The 25,174-nt window shown below is 34.3% G+C and overlaps 1 protein-coding gene across 2 annotated transcripts in view; it reads left to right on the forward strand.

Moving 5' to 3' along the window:
• The window catches only part of FBN2 (fibrillin 2), a 262,792-nt gene that overhangs the window by 61,347 nt on the left and 176,271 nt on the right, over positions 1-25,174 (forward strand). For both annotated transcript variants that reach the window (XM_003920636.4, XM_074381877.1), the window contains 2 exons: positions 12,366-12,563; positions 23,413-23,538. In XM_003920636.4, coding sequence (XP_003920685.2) covers positions 12,366-12,563; positions 23,413-23,538 — 324 coding nt within the window. The remainder of the gene's footprint in view (positions 1-12,365; positions 12,564-23,412; positions 23,539-25,174) is intronic.

Raw genomic sequence — 25,174 nt, forward strand, 5'->3', positions numbered from 1 at the left:
CTTGTAATTCCAGAATGCCTTTGAATTTTATTGCACTTTCCATCAGAATCCACTGAGTTTCAGACATAACTCCTTAAAGAATCATCGCCTCTACACAAAATGCTGCGATACTCTCTATTTCTCTGTGGTATTGGGAGACAACTACTCCAATATGCATTGAAAGAACTTTCTGGGATGATGGAAATGTTCTCTTGCCGTCCAGGACAGTAGCCACTAACCACATGTGGCTCTTGAGCGCTTGACATGTGGCTAGTGTGACTGGGAAACCGAATGTTTACTTTTTGGAATTTAAATTTTAAGTTTAAATTTAGAAAACCACATGTGGCTAGTGGCTACTGTTTTGGATCACACAGCTTACATGATAAAAAAAAAATTAGTGTGAGATTTTATAACTGCTAAAATTGTCAATTTAATGCCACAGATTCTGCAGTTAAAAAATGTTTTTGATGCCTTTTAAAAAAAGAAAACAGGGTGTTCTTTTCTGGTGAGAGGTCATCAACCACATTAGTTAAAAGCTTTCTATGATGGACTGTGAAAAGTTTTCTGCTTTCACACTGTGGAAGAAAACAAATATTCTGTAGAAACCTCAGGGATCTGTTGAATCTCACTGCAATAATGGTGTGGTGTGACTAAGAACCTGATCCTCTGTGAAGGTAAAGGTTCCATGGAAACAAAAGTCGAATATACGTTCTCTGTTTATATGGTACAAAGTTGTAAAACCCTCTATTAAGACAAACTTTTTGATTGTGTTCTTGTTTATGTTTTTGGCTACTTGCTTTGTCAAATTTGACTTGTATTTCTAAAATTTTTGCTCATTTCATATCACGATCATTTTTAGTTAGATAAATCTCATATCTTCTTAATGGATTTTAATTTTAATCTTTATAAAACTCCTTTTTGACCCACTTTAATACTTTTACAATTCCATTCTATCTGAGACTGATTATTGCTATTTCCGCTTTATTTCTTTGGTACATTCTTTAGTTTTTCTTTGCCTTTCTGTTTATTTACTCATTTTGTTTTGATGGTTTTAATATAGACAGAATAGGGCTGAGTTTTGTTATTTTGGTCAGATCTATTGATGACTTCACTGTTTGATTAAAAGCTGAGCTTATTTATATTTATTGTGATTTCAGTATATTTTATTTTACTCCCATCAGTTTATTTTAAACTTATAAGTCATTATATTTTGTGATTTTTCTTTTGTCACCTTCATTATCATTTTGGTTTAATCAATTGTATTTAAGTTATCTACTTTCATCACCCTTCTTTAATTAAGAAATTCTGTGTCCTTCGTTAAACTAGTAGTTACCTTCCTTTCACCATTATACTGAAACACCTGTTCCTCTGTTACAACTTTTGTATAATGTCTAAATTGTACAAAATGTCACCACAAGACGTTTTACTTATTCACTCATACTGGTCCCAAATTGAGATTATAGGAATAATTTACTAATGAGTTTTCATATGGCAGATACTTTTCCTATCTCCCAGTTCCTGTCGTTATCATTTCAGGCTATTATTAAGTTTTATCTTATCACATAGCTCTTTTGTTTCAAGAATCCTTTCTCAGAAGTTAAAAATATATAGCCCATGAATGTTATTTCACTGTATTTTAACTCTCATGCTACACAGGAGAAAATGAATTCTAACCTGTTTTATCTTCTTTGTAGGTAGTCTATTCTTTCTGGAAATGAAGGATTTTTCTCTTTTTCTTTTATTTTCAGAGTTCAGAAATTCAGAGATTTCTTGAAGCTTTTTCCTTGAGTATGTCTTTTTTATTACCATTATTTCTGTCTAGGATGCCATGAGTCATTCTAACATGAAGGTGTGAAGTTATTTTTCATTTAAATGTAGGATATTTTTCTCCTATTATATCTTTATTCCTTCTCTATTTGTTTTTTAAATCTTATTTTGGAATCCATGTTATTCACATTCTAATTTCTAGGCTCTATGTTGTGACCTATTTATTTCCTCTGACTTCCACACAACTAATTCAGCTTAAAGCAGTCGCAATTCCTTTTTCTGCACTTCTGTTGAACCTAAATAGTGAAAAGATTCACTCTCCTTAACTAAAGAGAGACTTTAGTCTTTTAATTTTTGTCTGCTTGTGAAGTGAATTTTCTCACTACCGATACCAATGTCAGGTTATATGGGTTTCCCTGACAATAACACATTTTCAGGCTGTATAAAATAAGGTCATTTTTATTTTGCAAAGCAGGTAACATAGTACTAGGACTCTTCTGTTGAGATGATACAGGGGGATGTCTTTGCTCTTGAACCTCTCCTGGTGCTAATGTGTAAGAGACAGGTATGGTATAAGGTGCTAATTCCAGGAGCCAAGAGTGGTTCACTTCCATACCGACCACTACCAGAACCACCACTGGGCCATTTAGTGCCCAGCGATCATCACCGCTCTCATACAGCAAGTAACTTGGAAATGGCTTCCCCTGTGCCTTTTAAATGGATTTATTGACATATGCTACCTGTGTCCTCTTAGAAAGTCCTAAGGCCTAACAGTCCTCTAAATTTCTCTTCAGCATTTCCCTAGTACTCTAAAATAACAACCACCACAGTATGAATCACATGCCATTTGCTGTCTTATCAGGAGAATCTCAGCACATTTGCTTAGAAGTTGTGCTGGAAGTTACATGTCAGGACAGAATAATTGAGAAAGTTTTTTTTGTTTTCCCATTACACATTAGTTTCCTCAGAAAGGTGTCATTTACCAGTAGCATGTATTGGGCTGCTTACATCACTCAGGAGGCAGTGATTTGGGCAGAAATTTCAGTAAGAAAATAGCACATGGAATCCATGGGCTCTGTCAGCTAAGTGTGTGTAACATTTTCATTGCAGCCATCATTATCCAGTCTTGTGACCTCATTGGTTTTGGACCAAAGATAAATAAGATCTGTTCAAGCACCTTGTTTCCATTGGTTCTACTTCTGACTTTATTGGTAATGGATAAATGCTTTGAGAGCATGTGTTGCTTTTCCCTGAAATACATTCAGGCCTACTTAATATTACAGATTTTTCTTAGATACCATAAAATGTGGTACTTTTAAATTTGACTTGCTTATGATTCATCTTTTGTGTTAATCATTTACATCTCTGGACCCCTTATTAACTCATGTCAAAATATTTTCATCTCTTTAAATTTATTCTTCAAAAGTGACAATATCATTCTGCTTAACTAATCTTATTAATTTTTAATCTTCAGGAATTTTTTTTGTCCTTAAGGTTAGTTAATTGGTTTTGCTCTTGGGAGAGTGCACTTTTAGGTTTATAGGCCATGAATTTGAGGACCACATCTTTGATGGCCTTCATCCTTATGAAACGTGACATCAAAGATAGCAATTTTGTTTGCATCATTGGCCAGCACCTAATTATCATTACGGCCTCTTCATTCTTAAAGTGCCCTTTGATGTCAGCTTGCGCTTTGACAGACTGCAGAGAAAGGTGAAAGCGGTCTGTCTTTGCCAAGTCCACATTCCTTGGAAATATTAAATTATAGTATTAGGTTAGAAATAAAATGCAGTGCAACTGTGGTAATTAAAGTAATTACTCATTTATTTGTAGAAACAAAAATTTTTAATGTTTCTCTGAATACATTCTCCCTGATGTAACATGGCTGGATGGAGACTCATCTTTGGGAGAAACCAGAAGAAAAGCAAACCTGGGTACGCTAATTGGGAGTTAGCAATTATACGTGGGAGGCAGAAGGAGGCATCTGTGGGGTTGTGACGGTACTCATCAGCATGGTGAAGGTAAAGTTACCAAAAGCTGAAATGAAGATAACCCATGTGTTGGGTTGAAGGAACACAGCGTAAGGGTAAAACCGCACAAGCACTTGGAGTGAAATTTATCTCAAAGTTGAATCTCACTTTCACTTTTCTTTATGTGATTCTCCACTTATTACTTAATCTGTGACTTTTAATTTATTTGTAAAAATGGCAAAAATATTTTTAGCACTTAAGATAAAAGATATATTAAAAGGATCACCACAAAGTAATATGTACCACGTTGTTAATTTTTCAAGGTTTCAAGAAATGGACACTATGAGTTGTCATAATTCAACAAGATACTGTTTTTACCCATTAAATGAATAAAAATTAAACTCTTTGCCTCTACTCTGCATCGGTAAAGTAGAGTCTGTACCCACACCTACAGATTCCCTTGTGGGAGGGTACAGATTCCCTTGGGCACTACTGATGACAGTGTAAATTGGTGCCATCTATTTAAAGAGCAGCTCTGCAGTATTTTTCAAGCTGGACACTTGACCCAGTAATTCCAGTACCAGGAATTAACCTACAGAAAAACTTGCCAAAGCATAGTCAAAAAGTATGTTCGAGAATGCCTATGAAACACTGTTAGCACCTGTAATCAATTGAAAACCATATAACTATCCATCACAAGGGGCGTGGTCAGTGTCACACGTGGATGTGGATGTTTCCATGCCCTCCATGGTGACTCTGCATCCAAAAAATACTCCCAGTTTATTTTTGTGTTAAATATTAAGGCTTGCTTTATTTAAATATAAATTCAAAAGTCTATTGACTCTCTGAACTTTTTAAATATTTATTTTTTAAATTGTGGTAGAATACACATTGCATAAAATTTGCCATCTTAATCATTTTTAAGTTCGGGGGCATTCACATTGCTGTGCAGCCATAGCCCTCATCCATCCACGGAAGTCTTTTTATCTTGTAAAACCGAAATTTCCTTATCCCCTAAACAAATAGTAAACCCTCATTTTTCTCCAACCCCAAACCCGTGACAACCAGTATTCTACTTTCTGTCTCTATGAGTTTCACTACTCATACATTATTTTCCCTTTGTGACTGGCTTATTTCGCTCAGCACAATATACACAAAGTTCATCCATGTTGCAACATGTGTCAGAATTTTCTTCCTTTCTAAGGATGAATAATAGCTTTTGGTATGTATGTGCCACATTTTGTTATCTATTCATCTGTCAGTGGACACTTGAGTTGATTCCATCTTTGGTTATTGCAAATAGTGCTGCTGTGAACATGGGTACATAAATATCCCTTCAAGTGCCTATAGTCTTAACAGATTTTAGTAGTCACTTTAAGAGACTTTAAATAATATTGGGTTCTATTTTCATATCTAGTTTATGAAACACCTCCATGCCTTTTGCACTGTGTTATTTATTAAATACATCTGTTATCTTTCTTAAGTACTTTCTTAGGTACTTGAGTTGTGCACCTTAAAAAGCACTCGAATAACTCCTAAAAGGTAATAAATTAAAAACTACGTGTATAAATACTCAAACTTATATTTTATAAAACCTGAAGTTTACTTAAATGATGCAATTCTGTATAAAAGCATAGTGACAATCATAACTTTAAATTTTTCAATAATTTATTTAAAATTGTAGTTAAAAATTGTCTTTAAAAGACAGTCTCTCATGCATTTAAAAGAGATTTTTTAGCTGAGTGTGGTGTCTCATGCTTGTAATCCCAGCACTTTGGGAGGCTGAGGTGCATGCATCATGAGGTCAGGAGTTCAAGACCAGCCTGGCCAACATGGTGAAATCCTGTCTCTACTAAAAATACAAAAATTAGGTGGGCATAGTGGTGTGTACCTATAATCCCAGCTACTAGGGAGGCTGAGGCAAGAGAATTACTTGAACCAGGACCTGGGAGATGGAGGTTTCAGTGAGCCAAGATCAGGCCACTGTACTCCAGCCTGGGCTACAAAGTGAGACTCCATCTTAAAAAAAAAAAAAAAAAAAAAGTTTTCTATAAAAATGCAGTTTCATGGAATAGGCCAAATGTTTTCAAGCATTACAGGTACATAATGTTTGCACAGATTCCTTAAAATAAAAATATTACTTTAATGGCTTTGATTCTTTTAAACATTCTTGTACTTAATTCTGAAATTTCTGAGGTTGAAAGATGCTTAACCTCAAGGAAGGCAGTTATCATATCAGTTATCTGAGTTTATTTAACTCTAAAGATTTAGACCCAGCTTGAAGTCTGGAGCTGCAGACATTCAAGGCAACTCTTACTGAAATGAAGGAAATGTTTTTATCATCCCATATAACTTTGGGGACTGCCTTCTTTGATTGTTTATATCTGTGATCAGAATTTTAGATTCTCAGTTATAAGTTTATCATTGAAATACATGGAACCTCATTTATAATAAGGACAGAAATGCTATGTCAAAAACTCCATTACTCAAAGGAGTTAGTCACCTAGCTGAGATCCTTAGATTAAGTTACACATATTGTCCAGTTCTTTATTTTGCATATTTATGTCTGCAGCTTCCATACAAGATGATCACTTGATGGCATGTTGCATTTCTTGAGTTACCAAGAACATAAATACCTTCTTGCCTAAGACGAAAGACCATGCAAGTTGATAGGAAATCCTACATTTTTAAATGTACTTTCCAAGATCAGATAGTTCTTTTCTGTACCAAAGTGATAATGATATAGCATTATCTGACTTGCAGTTACAGTGTGTAAGGTCTCTAACATTGTCATTCCGTTGCACAACTCCATGGAATGACATTTCCATTAAAATATGTGGGAAGCTTCTAAGTTATGCAGGGCACAATCTCCGCAGTTGTACACGGTAACTGCATTCCACTGACAGTCACATAAATGATATTATATCCACATGGGCAGCTGATACATTGTTGTCCCTCTGGCTGTTTTCCCATCTCAAGTCGGGCCTCATAGGGACATCTAGTCCGTTGATCTCACTGCTTTCTTTCGTTTCTTAATCTGGCAGTCCTTCTCTTACTTCCCGCCTTGTCCAGCCTAGATTCCATGGTCCATAATTTCAAAATATGCTAACATTCTACCCCGAGCTTCCTTGTCATTCTGGTTTTTTTTCCCCACATCTGACAGATAAAAGCAAAACCCTGGACGAACTCTAATCTCTGAATGAGCTCAGTTTCCTAGAGTTGCTAGAAAAAGTAACAATAAAAACCTTCTTTCTTAACCCCAAACTCCCTGCCAGACTGTTTCTGTCTTTACCTTGAGGAAACTTCTCCACAGGTTGTCTGGTTTTCTGTAGTCACTCTGCCTTATTTCTTCATCTCCTGCCCATTCCTTAACTCTCTCCAACATGGCTCCAACTTCCATCACTTCACCAAAAGAGCTCTTGCTAAGATCACCAGTGACCTGCAGATACATGTTATTTGGCTGCTCAACAGCATTCAGTGCATTCGGTACTTTTGAGGCTCCTTTCTACAGCACATGCTTCCTTTGTCCTGTGCGAGTACAGTCTCCTGTGGCTCTCCCATCTCTCTGGCTATGCATTTCCTGTTTCCTCAGCAGATTCATCCCCTTCCAGCCCACCACCAAATGCTGTAATTCTTTAAGGCTCTATCCTAGACTCGCTTCTCTTTTAACTATATTCTCTCACTCCAAGGGATTCTATCCATACCCATTGCTTTGAAAACTACCCAACTCTCGCAATTCATTAGTGTGCATCTTCAATCCATATGTTCTAAGTTCCGTCACTTTACTGGATGTTCTGTAAGTACACTGAGGTGCTTTTAGGTACCTCACTGTTGAGAAATGAACCTAAAATCCTGATTGTCTTCCATTATCAATACATCAGGAAATGACACCATCAGCTATCCTCTTAAGTGAACTAAAATCCTGAACCTAGTTTTGATATTTCTTTCTTCCTCATCTTCAACATTAACACATTCTCCCATGTATTTTTTGAATTCAGGAACTTTTATTCCAAGCTCTGTTCACCTGTACAATTTCTGGTTCCACTGTATCTTCTATCTTGATTATGAGATTTCTAAAGATTTCCTAGCATCTTCTCTTAACACTTTTGGTTTGTTCTTTATGCATAAGCCAGATTGATCTTTTCAGAATATAAATATAAGCATGTCATTCCATGCCAGAAAGAATTGTCTCTCCACTGATTATTTTTTTTAAAGAAGGCTATAGTCCTGACCAACCCTGGCAATATCTCCAGCCTCATCCTTCACCAAGCTCCTCTCTTACATGAGCCACACTAGCCTGGGTGCACTTCACTTCCACCCCTTCATAGGGCCTTTGTACTTTTTGCCCCATTGGTCTTTTCTGTTTCCCCCAACAAATTGTAAATGACCTCTAAAGTAAATGAACTCTAGAAGGTCAAAGACCTTGGTGCTCTCTTCCCTCACTTTCTGTATGTCTCCTTCCCTCTCTCTCATTCACTTTTTTTCCCCTCACTGTTAGATCTCTAGAGCCCAGAACAATATCTAGCATGTATTAGTCACTCAGTAAACTCAGTTGTAGACTTAAGTTCCAAGGTATATAATTAAGAGAACATTCAGGGTTAAGAACACTGTATATAAATAATTCAGAAAAGTTATAGGTAAATGGAAGAGATGGTTAATTGTGTTTTTATTTAGAGAAAGGTATAACAAATCTCAACATGTTATGAAAAAGACATTTTATTTTTTCTGCATGGTTTGGATTTTAGCAAGTGTATTATATTTAAGAATGTTTAATTTTTTAAATTTATGTTTTCTATAAACAATTCTCAACTTTGGTTTGCTAGCATGATTTATCATTTATAATTATATAAAAAGAATTTGTGAAATTACAGTAAAATTTCCATGCAAATGTGTTTATCTGATGTGAACATAGGTTATAATAAAATAGATAGAAAACAGTAAATATTAAGAAAGATGTGGAAGAGCTAGAACCCGCATGCATTGGTGATGAGAATATAAAATGGTGCAGCTTTTCTGGAAAATAATTTGGCAACTGCTTAGCAAGTTAAGTGTACATTGGTCAAATAATAGTTTCTTAGAAAGTTAAACGTATATGTGTCAAATAAGTAGTGCCACTCTTAACCACCAAGGAGAAATAAAAACATATATCCAAACAAAGACTTGCATGCAAATGGTCATAGCAGCATTATTTATAATATTCCAAAAGTGAAACAACCCAAATGGCCACAGACTGGTTAACAGATGTGGTATAGCCATATAATGGAAACTTACTCCACAGTTAGAAGAAATGAAGTACTGATCCATGCTACTCTATGGTCCTGATGAACATTAAGCTAAGTGAAAGAAGCCAGACGAAATAGACCACATGTTGTATGATTTCATTTACAATAAACGTCCAGAAAAATCAAATTTATAATCGTGGAAACGAGATCAGTGGCTTACTGAGGCTGGGATGGGGAATGGACACAATTTCTTTTTGGGTGATGAAAATGTTCTAAAGCTGCATTGTGGTGATGTTTGCACAATTCAGTCAGTTTACTAAAAACCACTGAATTTTACACTTAAGACAAGTGAATTATGGTTGGTAAATTATACCTTCCTATAGTTATTTGAAAGAAAAAAACAACGATCAGCCAAAGTTTTTGATGAGCTTGCTGATTGCACTAATTGTTTAATGTGAATAAAAAGGGATATTGCATAAACATGTTAACATGCCATATTGCACTTAGATATTAGAAAATCAAACCAGCAATATTTATGTTCCACAGTCTAATTTTTAACAAAATTTTCTTGGTCATATCATAATGTGGAACATAACTGTTTCCAGGTCACTGGTTCTAACATACTAAGTGATAAGAAGTTTTCCCCTTTCACACTTTGTTAATACATTGCAAGTACACTTATAACTGTAAATGGTTAACATGGTATACAGTATTTTCCCATAGTGCAACATTCATGGAAAGAATGCATGGCCAATCACAAATAATTAAGATCTTTTTAGGACTCTTTTGTCCATAATTAAATTGCAGGTAGAGTTTGGGACAGGATGTTTAAACCCCATCAGGAAATTTAAATTCTTTTACAGTATCTAATATTTGTTCTTATTTTACATGATAGTAATCCTTGAATGAGTAGATACGATTGTAAGTTTACATTTTAAAGTATTTAGTTACCAACAAGGAAGCAAATTTTCATCAGATACAAATACAGGTTCAGCATATTTTGGAAGGAGTAAAATGTAAGCATAAGAAATAAGAAATAGTCAACTCTATTCCTGCTAAGGGGAGTCTAAGTTTGCCTTAATTAGTGACTTCAACAAGAAAGGTTATTTGCAGAGGACAAACAGCTGTCCTTGTCCAGATATTCCCATTCTCCACAGAGACCATACTAAGAGGATATAATTTTAAGGTGTAGTTAGAAGGAATGAATCTACTGACAAGTTGGTTTATTTATGAATTTGATTACGAGGGAGACTATGCAGACTTTGTTCTGGGAATCCTAAAAGTGCATAGTATGTGAATATGGGTATTCATACATCAATCTAAAAACAATATGTGTTTTTTATTTTTTGCAAAAAAAGAATAGACTTTTCCCTTCATGTTCAAAACTTGATATTACTTATAATTAGGAATTTAATATTTATTTAAAATGGTAAAATATTTATGTCTGAAGGACAACAGGATAGATTTTTTAAATTTAAAAATTTGCAACCTGACGATTTGCAGTATAGGAAATGTGATTATTTACAAGGTTGACATATCTTCACGTATACTCCAGAGCTCTTCGTTTTCAGAAATGAGATTTGCAGCCAGCACATCTGTTGTTCTTATGCAGGGGATTAAAATGAGCTATTTTTGTTGAAGTTCAGCTACAGAGTAACAGAATGTTGAAATAGCTTGCCAAAAAATTACCTATTCCCGAGTTTCTTTATGTTGAACTTTTAAACTGTTCTTTGCTTCTATATAAGAAAGCCTCATTCTTTCTTAAAACAAATCGAACTTTTATGTGGTTTTAGGGGTTTGGTGTTGTTGTTGTGCCGCAGTATTTATATGATAGCTAAGGCTTCCTAGCTTAGCATTTTGAAAGTTAAATTATATCCAAGTTTGATTTCCTAGGAACAGTTTTTCACAAAAATTATACCAACATTATCGACTCTTCCTCCTTCGAATGTCAGGAAGTTTTGTTTTCCTAAAACTCTGAATTAAATCTACTGTAGCTTTCCCTTTGGAATAGAATCATATCATTTGTGTTAGACTTTATCAAGAAGTCTGAGTGGTATTTTGTATTCCCAAAAGTTAATAAACTGTATTGATATAATCCCTGTGTGTAAGAAAAACCACGCAACTTTTTCACTTATTTCTGTTGTGTTTTATAGCAAATTTGAATCATTGAATTGGTCAATCCTCAGAAAACTGACCTTTCTCTGATTTCTTTTATCTCTCAAAACAGCAACAAGAAACTGAAATTAAAAATTATTTAGTTCATGATTCAGTCTGTTTTACCTATTATCCAGAAATTTCAAAGTAAATCATCGAAAAAAGCAGGATAGAGTAGATATACCCAGTACTAACTTTCAAACTGTCCGTAGCTGTAATCGGCCCTTCTGAAACTCCAAGGTACATATTAATGCCCTGTCTTGTTAGAAATGCAAAATCCGGTTAGTGGGTCAGGGGTGGGGCTTGAGTCTGCATTTCTACCCAGCTGCAAAGTGATGCAGATGCTGCTAGTTCATGAGAGGCAAGGATCTAAATGGACTATGCTTAATATTCAGAGAAGAGTTTGCCTGTGTGTCACACATTCCATAAATTTGTTAAGGCTTTTATTATCACCATAACAGAGCTGGAAAATGTACAGTCACCTGCTATAGGAGAGATCATGTAATATTAACTTAACTGTAAAGAATCCATCACTATGGGCCTTACCATTATAATGAGGTCTTCCTGACTAGGCTACCCATAGAACTAAACCTACTGACACAGACACGGAAATCGGATTGTTAGAACTGAATATTTATAGGCAGTTTAGACTGCCCAAATATACGTGTGATACAGAAGAAGCATATCTTTGTTGGTTCGTTTTAACTTCCTGAACTCTTGTTCACCTAGTCAGAAAAGAAAATCTCTGTTAAGTAAAGAGGAGTCATTAATGCTGATGCCTCCAGGGACCAGGGAGGGAACATGAGTGACTGTACGGAGCTGGGACTTAGTGGGGCTGGGGCTGTGGTATCCTGGAGAAAACACACTTCATCTCACCAGTGCCGTGTGGCATGGCAGGCCTAGCATGACCAGAACTTCCAATTTTTCAAGAAAAGCCAGAAATACAAATTTCTTGTGGAATTTCCCAATTTTACAATGTTGGCTACTAATTTAAATTCTTTAAAAGCATTGTTCGGGCCAAGAAAACACATCTGTATCCCAGACACAGTCCTGAGCCACCCGTTTACAGTGTCTAGTGTGGAATACATTGAAGTCTTTTAAGGTACTTCTCATGATTGGAAAATTACGAATTTTTAACATGAAACTCTCTAGCCTTTTGTCTTTGGACACTTTGGTCAGAAGAAATAGTCTCTGTTTTATGCATTTGGAGGCACTGTTATAAGATTAGTATATGATCATAAAAACTGTCTTTCTTTCTTCTTTCACGTTCCAGATTACAGGACAGGCCCCTGTTTCACTCAGGTCAACAACCAGATGTGCCAAGGGCAGCTGACAGGCATTGTCTGCACGAAGACTCTGTGCTGTGCCACCATTGGACGGGCGTGGGGCCATCCCTGTGAGATGTGTCCAGCCCAGCCTCAGCCCTGCCGGCGGGGTTTCATCCCCAACATCCGCACTGGAGCTTGCCAAGGTGAGTCAGCTGTCTGCCTGTGCGTACCATCACAGATGTGCCACTGCTCTTTTTACTGGAGTTGGAGACTCTGGCCCCGTGGATGATAGCTTTTAACACAATACCGATTTCCAACAGTGGCCTCGTTAACAAGCCTGACCAGAGAAGGTTTATCTTTTAGCCACCTAATAAATAATTGTTTCAACTCTTGACATTAATGGAGAAGAGAAAGAGATGAAGAATTGGGGGAAATATAAAAATACAGTGTAAAATATTTAATATAATCAAAAGATGAACCACTTGATGGCGTGACTCTTTGCTGAACTATACACATGTAAACACAAAGGAAAAAACCATTTTCTCAGCCGGGCGCGGTGGCTCAAGCCTGTAATCCCAGCACTTTGGGAGGCCGAGGCGGGTGGATCACAAGGTCGAGAGATCGAGACCATCCTGGTCAACATGGTGAAACCCCGTCTCTACTAAAAATACAAAAAAATTAGCTGGGCGTGGTGGCACGTGCCTGTAATCCCAGCTACTCAGGAGGCTGAGGCAGGAGAATTGCCTGAGCCCAGGAGGCGGAGGTTGCGGTGAGCCGAGATCGCGCCATTGCACACTCCAGCCTGGGTAACAGGAGCGAAACTCCATCTCAAAAAAAAAAAAAAAAAAAAAAAAAACCATTTTCTCTCTCCTTATCTCATTCAAGTTATTATGAACCTGAACCCAGGTAACAGGGAGAAGAAAGCCACCTAATATTGGCCCTCTATCATTACTAATAGTGTCTTCAAAGACAAAGTATGAACTCTGTCCATGATTGCAGTTATTACAGAGTTTGTTACCTAGGTTTGCCATCATCTCTGGGTTTTGACACTCCCCAGCTACATTCATGACACCAATTTCTATATTAGGGACACATAGGGGCCCTGAGGATGCTACTTTAGTAAACTACAATCCAAGTAGCCAAAAATTATTACCTATTTACTGGTTAATTAGTTTAATTAATTTTTAGCTGCCACAATTATTACCTTTTTCTTGCAACTTTTCTGATATCATATGTCTTAAATCCGTTTTTAGAGCTAGGAAATGGTCTCTCTAATGAGTTCTCAAATGGCAGTTGCCTTCATATTGCACAGCAGTAAGATTACAAGGAACTCAAATGAGAATTGTAGTTTGGGGAGCACATACGTAACTTCAGTTCCTTAGATAATAAAATGTGAGCATCCTGCATAATTTTGTAAATGTGTCCCTGACAGTAGCATCCACAGATTTTTGTTCGTGTTGTAGGTTGATAAAAGGTAATATTTTTAAATGGTCTGTTTCTAAAATCATTTTGAATCAGAACTACAGGGATACCCAGGGGATGACCATATAACTCAAAAATTTAGCGACTTTATATTTAATCACATATGAAAGTTCACACGTGTGAACTGTGGACTTAGAACAGTTTTTTTTAATGATGATCACAGCTCAGGCTTTAATGATGAAGATTGAGTCAAATGCCATTTTTAATCTGTTGTTTACTATGGATAGTAAAATTTGATATATTTTGGTATATTAGTCCTGATTATATAGAGCTCCTGATGGTACAACAATTTCTTCTATAGGAAGATACTCTATATTATATTCTATCTAGTCTTTGCTATGCTGCAATAGTTTTTACTATATCTTAGTATACAGGTTACCATGTAATTTATATAATGTATATAGATTATTATTAAAAATAAAATACTCTACTATGTTAATTTACTAGTTTAATAATAACTGGATTTACTGGAGTACCACTTTTGTTTATTTATACCCTTTATTCCCTTCTAACATACTAACTTATTTTCTTTGTTTTCATTCTCTTTTGGCTAGAATGTAAGCTCTATGACTGTGGAAATCTTTTTCACTTATTCACTGATGTCTCAAACATCTAGAACAGTCTGAGATATAGAAGAAGCTCACCAAATACCTTTTGAATTAATAAATGACATTAAGATCGAAATACTTCCAAAATCCACTGTTTCAGAGAAAAAAAAACAGTTCAGGTTAAGAAAAGACTTTAACTTCAATCAAAACATTCCAAATTGCTGACTTTCCTCATATTCTGTATTTATACTTATTCTTATTCACTTTCATAGTTTGTCAGAGGCCTAGTTTTTTCCCAAACACAATTATAAAAAATGTGTCATCTGATCTCACACTTTTTGAATGTGCTTTAGGGTTTAGTAATGTCTGAAGGATTACTTATTTGATTTTGTTTATGCAGCAAAGATAAGTTTCAGGCTCCATTTGCCTAAAAATCTAAGGGATTAACACAGTAACAGGAACAAAATGAAATTTGCCACATGATTCAAATGTCTGGAAAAGCAGGTTGAAAAGTTCTGTTTTATTTCAAAATCGTGGCATAGTCAGAAAGTTCTCAATTAAATTCTAATCCGTAGTTCAGGCTATTTTAAGACATCTTACTGTGATTTCATTTTTCCCTTTAAATTCCTAGACTGTTTCCTGAACACTTGTGCCAAATTAATTTGGAAGAGATGTGGCATGAAAAATAACATATTAAAACACAGTACATATATGTCATTTAAAAATAAATAGTGATTTTTTTATAGGATGACTGAAAAGTTTTATAAGTTAAAAATAAATTTCAACCATGTGAATGATAACCATAAATAGCTTAATACTGGCTCTAAATCATGGTTCTTTTGAAGTTCTGTTCTGAAGATAATGATATCCTGTAGCTGTTGCAATTAGTTGTGAATGAAACACGCTCTTGTAATACATAAGGTAGCTGTGGAAAATGAGGGACAACAGGAAATTAAGGTAATACTTAAATAAATTAACCTGTGAGAAAATTAGTAGTTTTATTTTATTTGTTTTTTTCTTTATTTCTTTTAAAAAAATGAATACATGTGCAGAATGTTCTGGTTTGTTGCATCAATATTTGTGTGCCATGGTGGTTTGCTGCTCTGTCCTCTTAAGTTCCCGCCCCTCACCCCCATCCCCCAGCAGGCCCTGATGTATGTTGTTTCCCTGTGTCCATGTGTTTTCAATGTTCAACTTCCACTGAAACTAATGACAACAAAGAGACAAAGTACCATAATCTCTGGGACACAGCTAAAGCAATGTTAAAAGAGAAATTTGTAACACTAAATGCCCACATCAGAAAGCTAGAAAGATCTCAAATTGACACCTAACATTACGATTAAAAGAGCTGGAGAGGCAAGAACAAACTAATCCAAAAGGTAGCAGAAGACAGTAAATAACTAAGGTCAGAGAGGAATTGAAGGAGTTAGAGACAAGAAAAATCCTCCAAAGAAATAAACAAATCCAGAATCTGATGTTTTGAAAAAATTAACAAAATAGACCACTAACATTTTTAATTTACTCGTTTTATGACAGCTTACATTTTAAGTTCTATATGAGTTAATTTAGGTCTTTTACTATATAATAAAATGGAAGAAAACCCAAGATTAAATGCAGATTAAGCAGAAGGGCTAAAACTCAAATGGCTCTCAATATTAAAGCCATCAAGAATTGATATGACTCATTTCATAGCACCCTAGGAGGGTACACCTTTCTAACACTGCTTAAATCCAGAATGTTATCCTGGCAATAGTTAAAATTAAATTAAAATGGTGTGGGGCCAAGATGGCCGATTAGAAACAGTGCTGCTCAGAGGCGCCCATGGAAAAAAACATACTGAGTGTGTGCACTGCTGCCTTAATTTCATTATTTACCCAGGAGTCATTGAGGAGCAGGTTGCTCAACTTCCATGAAGTTGTTTGGTTTTGACTGAGTTTCTTAATCCTGAGTTCTAATTTGATTGCACTGTGGTCTGAGAGACTGTTTGTTATGATTTCCATTCTTTTGCATTTACTGAAGAGTGTTGAAAGTGTCATTAAGCCCTTTTCTAATAATATTTATGAACTTTAAATATGTCATAAATTGCCATGTGCACATGATGTATAATTTTCTTATAAATAGTTTCTTCTTTTCTTGTCTTTAGTCTCATGAACCTATTCTAATTAGGAGTGATATTGTGTTTAAGATTAGTACTTGGCTTTGGATATTTTAAGTTTTCAAATAAACAGGGTAGTCCTAAAATTTTTAAAAATATATTAAAATTAGACTTGCATAATTATTAATTTATGTTGTTTAGGGGTTAGGCTTTTAAACTACTACAAATGCTTTAAAACTGAAGATGTAGCAGAAGAAAATTGCACGTTAAATTTCATCTCTTGCTTCCTCATTCACAATAGTAACGTTGATGCTAAGCCTCTGCTCCATTCCAGGTAACATGAAATGCACAGGAATTCACATATTTGACACAGGCCCTAGGTAGGACACTGGATAAGGTCATGAATAAAGAAATAGCAATACTGACCGTAAATCAGTTTCTGCAAAACGAATGTTGGTTTGTGTTCTTTTTATATCGTGTTAGTGTACCAGAAACATGTAATTTCTTTGGTCTGACTACACGTGAAAAGAGTAGAGGAATTTAATCTCAGCTGAAATCAGAAAGATGTTGCTAGCACCTCAGTTGTTGAATGAGCAGAAGATGCCCTGAGTAGAAAGTTATTTCCAAGCCTTCTATGTCACCAAAGTAAAAAGGAAATTTGGCTATCATCCAATTTATTTGATTAGAATAAATTATTAAAGATAGGCATATAGCCAAAACAAATTCATCTTGGCTGCCTACATTAACCAAGTTAACAAGATCGTTACAAAGTCTAGCTTTAATTTGTGCTGTGTCAACACAAACTATTCCTATACAATTAAAAAGTTTACTTAGAGCAAACTCAATTATAGAAACTCCTATTTAAAGATAGGAGAATATTTCCCTTCTTCTAACCCCACAACAAAACTTACATAAAAATTAATCATAAGAAACAACACATCATTCTAAAATAAGATCCTGTAACAAAAGTAGTGATGAACACAGGCAGCTGTTGGGAAGTCACTGGGATAGGGAGAGTTTTCTAAGCATTTACTATGAGTATGGTAATAATCCTGAAAGGTGTTTGAGCCTACTAAGAACAGAGAGCTACAGCTGTGGATGTTCTGTTGGAGAGGAGGAGATGTTCCCCTTAGACAGATCTACTTCAGATCTAGGGTTATGGATGTTCTAGTGGAGAGGAGGTGTTCCTATAGGAGACAGATCTGCTTCAGACCCTCACAGTAACAGAGGGTAATGGAAGGCGAAACTGTGGAGGCAAGCCATTTCTGAGTCTTCTTCATCCAGTCTTCCAGCCCAGGAAAAACTCCTGGAGGTACAGGAGAGTGGAAGGCCGAAGAGAAAGTGTGGACCACCAGCAAGCAATGTGTAACCAAAAGGGTCACACCACCAGCTGAAAGTTGAAAATTGATACTCAAGGGAAGAAGAGGGTTAGGGGAGGAGTTTGGTGACAAACTGTTTCAGGACGATCCCTTGTAGAAGTTTCAAACCAACCCATTTCCTTTGAGCCTTCCCCACTCTGCATTTCAGCAGGAAATGGCTGTATTGAGAGATGAATAATAAAGATAAAAGCCTGCGTATAAAAAGTGAAAGAAAAAAAAAAGGAAAAAAGAAACATAAGCAAAAGGTGGGTACGAACATGTTTCAAAGAATTACTGCCCAAATAAATGAAAAGTTCTCTCTTATCTCAAGGAAATTAAAAACAATGATCTCTGTGGAGCATCAGTTATAGGGAGGCCAGAGTGGAAGCCAAGAGGCCAGTTATAAAGTGCCGGCAGTAGTCCAGGTGCTATATGATGGAGGCTGAGACAGGGTAGTGACAGAGGAAAGATTTGAGATATTCTTGGAAAGTAAGCAGCTGTTGCTGATGAAATGATGTGAAATAAGTGAGAGGAACATGCCAAGTTTCTCTCTTAGGCTTCTGACTTTAACAGCTGAAACATGATGGTGATATTTGTTGAGGTAAGATCGAGATAGAACCATGCTCTGTTCTTGTTTTTACAGTTTCAGGGTCCTGCCGGTATCAAATTACCAATATTTACTTGTTTTGATGATCATTTTAATATTTGAATTTTGTGTCATACATGAGTAGATATTCAGCCTGCATCAAACCATATTAAATGATTGCCAGGACACCCTATATTTCTCAGATTCCAAATAGAAATAGACTTATTCTTCAGTTGCTGTCCTTAGACATTTGTTTTCATAGAAATAAAATATTATGTGTGATCATCTAGAGTATAGAAATAAGAATTTCTGTTTAATAGTGGAAATAATAGACACTGGACACTCCAAAAGTAGGGAGACTGAGAGATGAGGACTGAAAAATTACCTATTGAGTTTTCACTATTTGGATAATGGGTTCACTAGAAGCCTAAACCTTACCATTATGCAATATATTCATGCAACAAACCTGCACCTGTATCCCCTGAAACTATAAAAATCAAAAAGAAAAAAATTCAATGTATAAAAATTAAAATTAGAAATGGATCTAATTTGGTAACATGAAAAGCTAAAATAAAAAACACATTATGAAATATAGTAGTAATTTCTATGTCCCCTGGTTCCTACACATATAAATTAAATAAACCATTTTTATATATCTATAATACTGCACATATTTTCCATATTTGGATATGAACTAAAAATAATATATCATCTAATACTAATTTATGTAATATAATAAATTTAATTTTTTTAGAACAAGTTTTCATGGAGAATTTGGAGAATAAATGAGGTTATAAACTAGAATTATTACTGTTTTGTTATGTTATTTTTAACCTTAATAGACATAGACTGATGTTATCGCATAAGGTGTAAGTTTCAAAAGATATAATTGTATTCTATAAAATTGTTACATGTGATTTGGAATAATTCAAAATTTAAAGAAATAAGATTTTGCTGGAATCGGAATGAACAAAGATACATCTGTACAGTCTGGTCATTGAAGAATTCATCAATCATTTGTAGTTGCTTGTGATAGGACTTTGCAGATATAGAAATTCTTGTATTGTTTGAAGGCTTGAGTTTTGCTTTTTTCTATTTATAAAGAGCACGTCTTGGTCCAAATTGGTTATTTCTATATGATTTCTTTTAAATTTCCTTTTTATTTTAACTGCTAACTTGGTCTACCTAAAAGAAATTAATTCTATATAACTGCAGAGTCTAGGAGACTTCAAAAATAAGGATTTCTTTCTCCTTCAAAAAAAAAAATACTTTTTAGGCAGTTACAAAATAAATCCTATGATGTTTGGATTGTTTTTCTCTTTGAAAAATTGCTGAATCTGCTACAGTCTATGTGCAGTATAAAATTTTACAAATAGTATTAAGGGATATATAGACTTGACCTCATTTTTCAGCTTATAGCATAGTATTTTTTTCTCTGATTTATCTGCCAGGAAAATGAGTTTCTAGAGCTGTTTTATACCACACTGTAATGAGAGTGGGAGTTTAAATATAAACATTTAAAACTAAACATTAAATATTAAATATAAACATTAAAAAATAATGACATTTAAGGCCAGGCAAGGTGGCGCATGCCTGTAATCTCAGCACTTCGGGAGGTCGACATGGGTGGATCAGCTGAGGTCAGGAGTTCGAGACCAGCCTGAACAACATGGTGAAACCCTTCAACATGGTGAAGCCATCTTGTTGTAGAGACTAAAAACATAGCATTAGATGGGTGAGGTGGCTCATTCCTGTAATCCCAGCTACTTGGGAGGCTGAGGCAGGGGAATTGCTTGAACCCAGGAGGTGGAGGTTACAGTGAACCGAGATTGTGCCATTGTACTCCAGACTGGGCAACAAGAGTGAAACTCTGTCTTAAAATAATAATAATAAAGAAGATTAAAATGTGCTGAATTAGAATGTTCAGTATATAGACTTCTTGTCATATATTTTATTCTAGCTGATTTTTGTTTGCATCATAATAAGACACTGAAGTCTACTTTAATTCAGTACAAAAATACTTCGTACTGTTGTAATTAGTTTAATAGATATAGCTAATAGGAGGAAGAAATAATGAGGAAGCAGGCTTTTGTAGGCTTGCATTCACTAATTTACACACTGAGATATATAGAACTTTTGAGCTTACCAAAGTATAATAGGGTAGATTGATATGTACGGACACAAAGATGTATTCCTCAATTATTTTATAATGAAGAAAAACAAGATGCAGAAAAACACGAGTATGATTTCATTCTTGTTAAATAGAAAGACCATCATTCTGAATATGTGTGTGAATAAAAGTGTAAAAAAACTATACTGCAAATTTATATCAATAGTTGTTTCTTTAATTTTCTGTTTTCTGTATCTTTAATGTTTGTTGCAATGAGATTTTTTTGGTAATTAAGTATATAGCATTAATCTATTATGTAAAGTTGTAAGTTTGAATGAATTGTAACAAATTTGTCTAAACTTACATATTTATTTTTAGATCCAGTGTTTATTATAAAAATCGACTGATTTCTCTTGCATATATTTCCAAAAGCCAGTTTTTGTAGTTATTGATTATCTCTATTGTTTGTTTTGTATTTTATTATCATTATTTTCTTGATTCCATTTACTTTGGGTTTAATTTGCTCTTCTTTTTATAATGTCTTTATATGGAAACTTAGATCACTGATTTAAGAAGTTTCTCTTTTTGTACTTTAAGCAATATAATGCTATACATTTACCTCTAAGCACTACTTTAACTGTATCCTACAAGTTATGATATGGTGTAACTTCATTTTAAGTTAATTCAAAATATGTTCTAATTTTCTGTGTGATTTCTTTTTTAACCTCTGCTTTATTTCAAAGTATATTGTTTAAATTTCAGATATTTGAGGTAATTCTACATGTTTTCCTTTATTACTTTCTAGTTTAACTCTGTTGTCTTTAGAGTACATACATTGGATTATTTTAACTTTATTTCATATTTAATGAACCTTTTATGGCCTCAGCATGTAGTCTTTCTTGGTAAATATTCTGTGTGCACTTGATAAAAATGTGTGTTCTGCTTAAGTGTGGTGGAGTAGCCTATAAATGTCAATTAGGACAAGTTGGTTGAAAGTATGGATCAAGTCTAATATATCTCTGATGATTTTCAGTCTACTTACTCTTTTAGTTAATAAGAGAAGAATGTGGAAATTTCCACATACTTGCAGGTTATTTGTTTCTCTTTTCTCTATGTGCTGAAATTACCCTTGCTCCAGGTGTTTAAAGCTTTATAATCTTGCATACACAGTAAGCATTGTTGTGTCTTCTTGATGAATTGACCCCTTTGTCATTATGCAATCTCCATTTTTATCCACAAACAGCATTACTTGTTCTAATGAATGCTACTTAGAGTATTAACATAGCCATTCCAGATTTTTTTGGGTTGCGTTCTCAGTATATCTTTTTCAGCCCTTTACTTTTTCAGATGTTAAAGTAGTTTTCTTGTAGGCAACTTAAAATTGAGTCTTGCTTTTAAAAAAGTCTGACAATCAGACTTTTTAATGAGATTTTTTTCTGCCACAGACATCTCATATAATTATCGACTTTATTGTGTTTAAATCTGTTATTTAACTATTTTGTGTCTGTCTCACCTATTCTTTGTGACTCTTTTTCTCTTTGCTTGACTCTTAGATTAATAGTGTATATTCTTGTATTGCAGTTTATCTCCACGATTGGATTATTAGCTATATTTCTGTTTATTTTTTAGTGTTTATACATATTTAACTTACTACAGTGTATTTTCAAATAATATAATGCTGCTTCACTTATAATGTAATAACTTTACAATGGTTTCATTTACCTCTTTGATTTTTCACACTATTGTTATTATACTTTTTACTTCTGTGTGTTATAACATCCAAAATACATTATTGTTGTTGTTGCTTGGAAAAATTAATTCTGTTTGGATTAATTAAAAAATTTAAAAATGTATTTTATATTCATCAACATACTACTATTTCTACTGTTTTTCATTTTTTTGTGTGTAGATTAGAATTTTAATCTCACTTTTATGTTTTCCTGAAGAACTTCCTTTTACATTTAAAGTCTGAAAATTCTTAGTTAAGCCTTCATGAATTTTATTATGTCAGTGTTTCTACATCGATAAAATTAATAGGCAATTTAAAGGATAGGATGATGATTTCAGTGTCTAAAACTGAAATTTTAAATTTAGAGTAAGGACAGCAATTCCAATATACCAGTATTTAAGGAATATAAATAGACAACTTTCACATGAGGAAACAAAAAAGCTGATAATCAGGAGCTAGCAATTAGAGAAATGAAAACTAAAGTAATGATTAATATTCCTTTACAATTATTAGGCCAAAGAAAATTAGGATATTGGATAATAATATCATGTACTTGACAAGAAAGAAGAAATACAGGAATCTTCATAAACAGTAGAGATGTTTAGACTGCTAGTGGTGTGAAGACTCCTGCAGGCATTCTGAAGAACCGCTGGACACTATTTATTCATATTAGTTATGTATATACCTTATGGTCTACTAACTGTGTTCTGGGTCTACAGCAAAGTTGTAAAGAGTCTCTTTGAGACCTCAAGGTCCATAGTCATTCAACTTCACAAAGAAATGTACTGGAGACATTCGCTGTACCATTCACTGAGGTATTGAGAAGTTAGAGATAAACCAAGTGTCCATGATCAGGAGAGGAAACATATTAAGAAGTGTTCTGCAGCCAACTGAAGCAACAGATTGTCCACATAACAGTATGGATGGATCTTTAAAAAAAATTCTAAAAGGAATAATAAAAGTCAAACTAAGATATATAACATGATACCATTTACATAAATTAAAACAGATGCATACAAAGGGGTTTCACTTCTCTGAACCCACTCTCTTGAGAACAACTGAATTTCTTCTATACAGTAAAAATATATAGAGAGATATTCTTAAAATCAATGTTATCTATGTTCAAAATGTTTTCTTCTTACAGATGTTGATGAATGCCAGGCTATCCCAGGGATATGCCAAGGAGGAAACTGTATCAATACCGTGGGCTCTTTTGAATGCAAATGCCCTGCTGGTCACAAGCAGAGTGAAACTACTCAGAAATGTGAAGGTGAGTCTCTCTAATTTGGAAAACATGCCTAATTGTTGACTTTGAAAACAAGAAAAACAAGACTTCATTTGACATTTTGAAGACTATTGGTCACAATTAAAACTTTACCTACTAGAAAAGCATAGGTTTAACCCTAGAATAGTTTTGCATTTGTTTGTGTATTGTAGCCTTAATGGTTTTAATCTGAAAAGAGTCAATGAGCATTTGGATCTAGTTTGTTATCTCAGTTGTGGTGCAGTGAGAATGGGAGTAATCCAGCCATTTGTTTCTCCTTAATAGAGTAGTTTTCTACTTCACTTATATAGTTATATCAAAAACTAAAATTGAGATAGAGATAAGAAGTCCAAGTGAAATATAGTATCATGAGTAAATGATGTGTTAGTAACTACCACCATGTCAAATATTATAAAATAAAATATTCTAATTGGTATACTGAATATTGTTTGACCACCAGATTTTTAAACATAGATTATTGATTCAAGAAGGGTTTGGAAATTACCACTGCAAATATCCTAATAAAGAATAGCTTGCTGAAATAAAGATATAAAAAAACCTAGTACTTTTCTGCAATATTAAATATGGATTATAATATTGAAATGTAAGTTCCATTATCAATCCTCAAATAGAATAAATTTATTTGTTATATGTATATCTATGATCAAGACCTATATCACTATTACAAAATTCAAGAAGTTTCTAAGTACATGTAACTTCAATAATCTTGGATATTAAGAATAATTTTGATGACTCTAGTAGTTTTTATATAATGTTTATCTTTTCAGTAGTGTTACTTAAATAAATTTTATTTTATCTAAGGCAGTTTTCTAAAGGCAATAGAGTATAACTGTCTCGTTTTTTGTGACATAAGCATTATTGTCAACTCAAATTAAGTCTTTTGCCCTTTCTCTTCCCAAAAGTAGTTTGAGTTGGTTTTTGTTGATTGGTTGTAAACAGCTGTGTTTCTCTTTGTAAAAAAGAAAATGGGAAGAGGCAAAATCTGAAGTTTAATTATAGAAGATAAACAGTAATACGAACTGTATTATTTGATAGGAGGTAGAATGTGGGTACTTAATGCCATTGCTTCAATGCCAGAAATCATAATATTATAAATCCTTGGGACATGTATTATCTTATGTTTTTTCATTTGCCCTGGCTCAGGTATACTTAGCAGCAAATTAATTTTATATACATTTTACATAATTACAAATTAATTTCATCCTCCAAGAAGAAAGTTTAAAAAAATGTAGTTGATCATTTTAAGGACCAAATAAATTCTCCATGAAATTGTTTACAAGAATGCCTAAGGATCTTATGCTACTTGAATCCACTGTTGATAGTCAAAGTCAGCCTGTAGTGGAAAAGTGTAAGTAACACTTGGAATATGTGAAAAAATATCTGAATTACCTGAAGAAGCATGAACGTTAGACCAAAAACTCAGGGAGCTGCAGAAATTCTAGGTTAGGCCGCTTTTTCCTGGCCACTTCTTGTATTTTTCCTCCTGGCTTTTTTTTTTTTTAACTGGATTGTGTTGCTTAAGCTTTTGTCACTCCCTTTCACTTTTTATTAATATCTAAACTAGATGTACTTGGGAACAAAGTTTGATTATAGATGAGAAGGCACAGCCACTGACTGATTA

This window comes from Saimiri boliviensis, chromosome 1 (assembly GCF_048565385.1).
Source record: "Saimiri boliviensis isolate mSaiBol1 chromosome 1, mSaiBol1.pri, whole genome shotgun sequence".
Taxonomy (NCBI): domain Eukaryota; kingdom Metazoa; phylum Chordata; class Mammalia; order Primates; family Cebidae; genus Saimiri; species Saimiri boliviensis.